The 6,556-nt window shown below is 42.4% G+C and overlaps 1 protein-coding gene across 1 annotated transcript in view; it reads right to left on the bottom strand.

Moving 5' to 3' along the window:
- The window catches only part of DNAH6 (dynein axonemal heavy chain 6), a 260,070-nt gene that overhangs the window by 37,253 nt on the left and 216,261 nt on the right, over positions 1-6,556 (bottom strand). Inside the window, exons 62-63 of the mRNA XM_004713856.2 lie at positions 5,006-5,175; positions 2,046-2,236 (exon numbers count right to left, since the gene is read on the bottom strand). Coding sequence (XP_004713913.1) covers positions 2,046-2,236; positions 5,006-5,175 — 361 coding nt within the window. The remainder of the gene's footprint in view (positions 1-2,045; positions 2,237-5,005; positions 5,176-6,556) is intronic.

Raw genomic sequence — 6,556 nt, 5'->3', positions numbered from 1 at the left:
TGTCTTTATCTAGAGCTCTATAAATACCCTTTGCCTCCCAGCTCTTTCCTCTATTTCCATTGATTCTCCTCTTGTCCCACTATCATGCAAAGACTGAGTTTTTATGAAAAAAAAAAAAAAAAGCCCCAAATCACCTTATACTAAAGGAGAGTTTAAATCAAAAGAAGATATAGTTATGTAAATGGAGAAGTTTAAATTCCCCCCTCCCCTCAATACTCAGTGGAGTGGAGACTTAGAAGAAAGATGAAATTAATACAAAAGAAGAGTCAGATACCACCTCAGCCCCCGCATTAATAGCAAAGGTCAAATAAAACCGAAGACCAATGCCAGCAAGGGTGTGGAGAGACTGGGACCCTCATACACTGCTGCTGTGACTGAACGGTATACTGACTGTGGCGCTTCTTCTACGAGTGGGGGCTGGAACTATCACATGGCCCAGCAAGCTCTTGAGTTGGTAGATAGCCTAAAGAAATAAGAGCCAAGGCACAAATAGATAAATATTGTATGATAATATTGTACAAAGGATAATATTATAGAAGACCACTATTATAAATGCTCGAGAAAAGGTTTTCACACTAGAAGAAACACCTTTGATGCTTACCAGGGATGGCAGGGAGGGGAAGTCGCAGGCTAGAGGGTAGACTGGTATTACCTTGGGTGAAAAGGAAGATAATATACAATAAGGGGAAGATAGGTAACAAATGGAGGGCAGGGCTAGACATTGGGAGGTTTGCAAGAGTTAAAGGCAACAGAGACACATACATAATCCTGCAATAGTGATGATCTACAAGCAGACAATTAGAGAGCCCTGCAAACTGAACAGGTATGGGAAGCAAAGTGCGAGCACATCCACAGATCTGACAGAGGATCTTCGTATGTTTATCCATCTTTGCAGTGAATATATCCATGCACGCAGTGGAACATGCAGGAGGCAAAGTTATGAATACTCTTCAGACCTAACTAAACTTCTTGATGGGATGAGTTGTTGGGCCTAGGAGATGAGGTCCACAGTCCTGGGGTGGGTGGGTGGGGGGACCCAAGTCTATTGGCATAACCTGGTTCACAAAGACAATGTTCTGTATTCTCTGTGGGTGAGTAGTGACTGAGGTCTTAAAAACTCATAGCAGCCATCTCAGGTGTAACGACTAGTCTCTCCTATCTGAGGAAAGAAGGGCAGAGAACACGGGAAGACACTTGGAAACAATTAGTCCAACAGATTAATGTGTCACACAAACACCCGTCTCTGGAGACCAGAAGAACTAAATGGTGCCCAACTACTGCGACCAACTGTTCTGAGAAGGATCACAGTAGACAGATTTGGAGAGAGTGGGAGGAAAATGTGGAATAAGACTCATAATTGTAAGCGAGATCAGGCTTACTGGTCATAAAGAGACAAGTAAGGCCCCTGAGACGATGACCTTTAGTTTCCCTGCAAGGCTGGAATGGAATCGATCTCTGTGGCAAAACCATCAACCATTTAAGATTCGACAGGTCACATTTCCCCAACAACAAAGTCCCGAGGGTTAGAAAAGAAGGAGGAATAGAAACAGGCAACCCAGAAAGGAAGTGGGCTAAGTGATGGTAGCCTGGGAGGGTTGTAATGGAAGAGTGGAACAAAATATGTACAAATTATTGAGTGTCAAACTGATGAGATGTTCTGTATAATTTCACCCAACTTACAATAAAAATTTTTTTTAAAGATAAGGTTACCAATAGAACATAACAAGTTATTATTGTTAATTTTTTGAATTTGAGTACGGGGAATAAACTACAGTATAGTCATTTTACAGGTTCATTAGAGTCAGGAAATTCCACTAAATGATTGCAATTTAGCATTTTAAATAATCCGCCTTTTTCCTCTCATGAAACTTACACCTGCTTGTATGATTTTCAGATCTCATTGTAACAACATACATATCCAAATATTAACTTATCTGAACTTACGTTGTAGGGGTACCTGAATGTAGAATTCACATTCGACAGGGGAAAGTACAAAGGCATATTTTAACAAGACAACTTTCGTTCCTAGTACAATGTGACCTTACCGTTCTGAAAATCCACTTTCTCGGGCAAACCTCTGGAATGCGCCCATGGGATCGGAACCGGTGCTTAAGATGAATATCAGGGGAGTGTTGGAGGACATGTCTTGATACAGAGTAGCCAGATCCACAGGCGGCGTCTCTATGAAACGTTTTCCAAGATTTTCGATCACGAAGTCTGTAAGAGCGAAAACCACCTGAACGTTGGGAAGATAAACATAGGAATGAAACAATATGTTAGATGAGGATTCTTCAGAATTTAATTCTAATTCTTCCTCCTCAGAGGGGGTGCCCTGTGCTTCTACACTCATTCTCTCTGTGGGGTTGATTCCCATTCACAGCGACCCCAGAGGACAGGGTAGAGCAACCCCTTTGGGTTTCAGAGACTTCAAATCGTTATGAGACTAGACGGAATTGTTTGTCTCCCCTGGGAGAGCTGGTGGGTCGGAGCAGCTGACCTTGGGGTTAGCAGCTCGATGCATAACCCGGTACTTCAACGGAGCTCCTTCCTAGTTCCTCCTCCTGACAACTTTGTGAATTTGCAAACTGACCGTTTGCTGGCAGCCCTGACTTCACAGAGTAAGACGAACCGCTGGATGAGCGTAAAAGTCCCTCAGCGTTCCGACTGTCTTCACACGGGCCATCTTCCCCATCTCACCCATCACCCGCCTCGTCTGCACTCTCTTGCCTCCTCTTAGGCTTTACTTCAAGTGTCCCATTGTCTCTTTCTGCATTAACATTCTCTCCCTCTATCCTGCTTTCACATTCAGTTAGGTGCTACTCTCTCCAGCTCTCCAGGGGGAAATGGCCCCCAATAAAACAAAATAGCCGGACCTTCCCTTGATTGCCGTCCCCATCAAGCAACTGTCTCCTTTCTTTGCCCTCCTTCATATAGGAACTCAACTTCCTATGTCATCTCTCACCCACCCAAGGGCTCCCCTTGACTTCTCTTAGAAATCAGCCAGGCCTGATGGTCAGGATCACGCTTGGCCTTTCCTTACACGGACGCGTTTCCTTCGCTGCCTTCATTCTAGCCTCCGACCCCAGTCCGCCTTTTGTAGGCCTTCTCAGTCTTTACCCCTCGTCTGCCCCTGCATGGAGCCTTGGTGTGAGGCATCCCGTCCTCAAAGTGTTTTGTTGTCAAAAAGTGTCATAAACATAGAAGCCTACTATGTCCATCCTGCGAATGGCTCCCCGAGAGGTGCGCGGTTCACATTCCACACAACGGTAAATAGCTGTTAACACGGCCCTGTCTACACAAATCCCAGTGCAGTTTCAGTGGGGGTTGAAGAGAAAAGCATCTTGAACTTGCATCAGACTCTCCTGTGGACACCTGGGAAAAGGTGCTCTCTTGCGTGTCCCTCTAAATTAGGGCGCGTTGTATAAGGGCAGCATGGTGCAGAAAAAAAAAAGACCCACACAATTCCCTGCCCCGGCGTCCTTTCCCATTCACGGTGGCCCTAAAGGGCAGAATAGAACTGACCCGTGGGTTTCTGAGAGGGTCATTCTGTACAGGAATTTTTAAGCTCTCTGAACATATATCTAGGAGTGGAATTTCATTGTTTTTATTTAAAACAATTTTGATAACATAAAACATTCTTTTTGGTTTGGTTTGTTTTCTAAGAGGTCCTCAAATCAATGATAATAAATGACTATAGGCAAAGCACCTGGAGCTTCTATTTTAGTGCCAAAGTGGTAACACACTCATGAAATGTTTTTGGACATAAAAAAAGCTGGAGGTCTGAAAATTTCCCTTGTAAAGAAAGCAAACCACAATTAATATAGAGAGACAGGGATTTCCACTTACTTTTTTAACAGCAGGTTACTGTATTGATTGCATGTACAATTTCGTATGTGAATGAATGAATTTTTGTCACAAACCATTAAAAATATGCAGAAAATGAATTGGCATCAACACACCCTCTGTTCAATTCCCTTGGATTCAATATCTATCCAGATTCCTGGATGATGGTTCCCCAGCCTTTTCTTTCATAATTAATTTTTTTTGGTAAAACATTGCTCTAGTAATCATTCTGAGATTCTATTTCTTAAAGGCACCTCCCATATCTTCTTCCCCTATTGCCCTAACTTAAAAAACCCCAAACCCTCCAAAAACAACTTGGTCATTGGTGCAGTTTAAATAATTAAGTCTAACCTATTTGAGGGTCGTAAAAAGGCACACGCAGCTTTAGAAGAAAGAAGCACAGCACAGCCCTTTACTCAAAACCCAAAACAACAGAGCACAGCCCAACCACTAGAGCAGACATGCAGCCTCTGAGAACCTGGTCTAGTATTTCCTCAAAGGCGTGAGAGCAGGGATTCCATAGATGGGCTCTCCGTGAGTGGGGACCGACGCCATGGTAGTGAACTTGCGTTTGGTGTACCCCAAAGCTCACTGCGGCATTATTCACAAGAGCCAGAGGGTGGAAATAACCCAAGAATCCATCAACAGATTAATGCATAAGGAAAACTGTGGCACGGGAATACAGCAGACTGTTTGCAGCTATAGAGAGACATGAAGTTGTGAGACATGCTACAAGCCACAATGTGGATGGACCTGGAGAACATTATGTGATGTGCAGTAAGTCACAAACGAGAGGACAAATATGGTGTGGTCTGACTCCCATGAAATATTAATAACAGGCAAATGCAGAGAAAACTTATGAATGGCTACCAGGGTCTGTGGGGAAGAAGGAATGAGGAGGTATTGCTGAAGGTGTACTAATGGAAATCTTTGGCCCAATGAGAATCTTTTGGAAACGGGTATTGGTGATGGTTATGTAACCTAGTAAACATAATTATTGTCACTGACTTGTACACTTAAGTGGTTAGAATGGTAGTTTTTGGCTACATTGGTGATGGTTATGTAACTTAGTAAACATAATTACTGTCACTGACTTGTACACTTAAGTGGTTAGAATGGAAGTTTTTGGCTACACATATTTCACTACATTAACAACCCCTACCTTTTCTTCTTTACAACACTTAATAAGAATGAGCTTGTGGAAAGAGCTCAGTTCTGGATTCCAAGTGCTTTGTCTCTGGACCCCCTTTTCCGGGGTCAGATCTTGCTCTTCTGCCTTTGCCTGCTCGTACCCCTCCCAGTCCACGGGGTTAATATGAGTTTCAAAAGAGCCTGGAAACACAATGAAAAAAACGATTCCATACACACACACACACACACAGATTACTTTGAAATGAAATGAATTCATATTTTGATTCTTTAAAAAATTGCTACATTTACTGTTGGTTATAACTGTAAATACAAATACTGTTGGTTTTAACCATAAATACAAATACATTTCCCCCCCTTATGATTATGTGTTGGGCTGCTAACCTCAAGGTCAGCAGTTTGAAACCACCAGCCATTCCGAAGGAGCAAGATGAGGCTTTCTACTCTCATAAAGAATTACAGAATCACCTCAATGGAAATGAGTTTGAGTAATTTATTTATTTTTAACCCAACCAAATGATTAAGTATTTAAAATTAGATCAGAAAACTAATTCCAACAGCAAATCACTTACAAACAGCCAGACTAGATAAAAATAACAGAGAGGTTAGAAATCAAAGGACACATAAAGAAACATCAAGTAAAATGTGAGCAAAAAAAACAATATTGAAGGGTGGAGCATATTATTGGACACATTTAATTTACAAAAAAACATTAATGGAACATAGTAGATCGAGTTATAGTAACTGAAATGCAAACCCCCTAGTAAAAGACACAAATAAAATAATTCTTTGTCAGATAATAGCACTAAAATACACGAAACAATCACTATTTGAAGTCGAAGGAAGCAATAGGGAAACACCTCACAAGAGTGGTGGGAAATAGCACACAGTAGTCCTCTATGACGTGACCCTTCATGACCCCTGGAGGATGGAGTAGATCTGCCCCTGTGGGCCTCTGATGCTGTGAATCTCTTCATAAGCGCAGGAAGCCTCATCTTTCTCCCGAGCAGTAGTGGGTGGTTTCGAACTGCTGACAATTTGTGAAAAAAAACCTCTCTGCCACCAGGCTCCTTATGAAGAACTGACTCAACGTCAGAAATCTTGTTTGTGTGTTTAGACATCTATAGACAAAGTCAATGGAAAATTCTAGCATATAAGTAATCAATAAACACATTGGCATAAACTCATTTTCCACTCCAATAAAAATAGAATCTATCACTCAGCACCCTCACTACCATGCAACACTGGTAAGAAATGGATTTGCATCTGACATGGGGACTGGTTAGCCTTCACTATAGTTATGGAACATGCGAATTCCTGTAGTCACAGGGTGGTTGGGGTGCTGTACGCCTCTCAGTCCATTCTCCAGGGTTGGGGCAGGTTCCGTGGGTTGTACATTAACAAAATAAGGGGCCTGAATTTTAGAACTTTCTCCACCTGTTCTGCTGAGGATCTCCTCCAAGGAGCTAACAGTGGCGCCAAAGAGCTCGTGATAGACATTTTGTGACACTCAGACTGTGGCCTTGGAGTAGAAGGCAGACTTTTACGTGATGTGCGACCCCAG

Source organism: Echinops telfairi, unplaced genomic scaffold, assembly GCF_000313985.2.
Source record: "Echinops telfairi isolate 266 unplaced genomic scaffold, ASM31398v2 ScPeMD7_7467;HRSCAF=8505_1, whole genome shotgun sequence".
Lineage (NCBI taxonomy): Eukaryota > Metazoa > Chordata > Mammalia > Afrosoricida > Tenrecidae > Echinops > Echinops telfairi.
The sequence above is the reverse complement of the archived record's forward strand: the minus strand, read 5'-3'. Positions and strand labels throughout refer to the sequence as shown.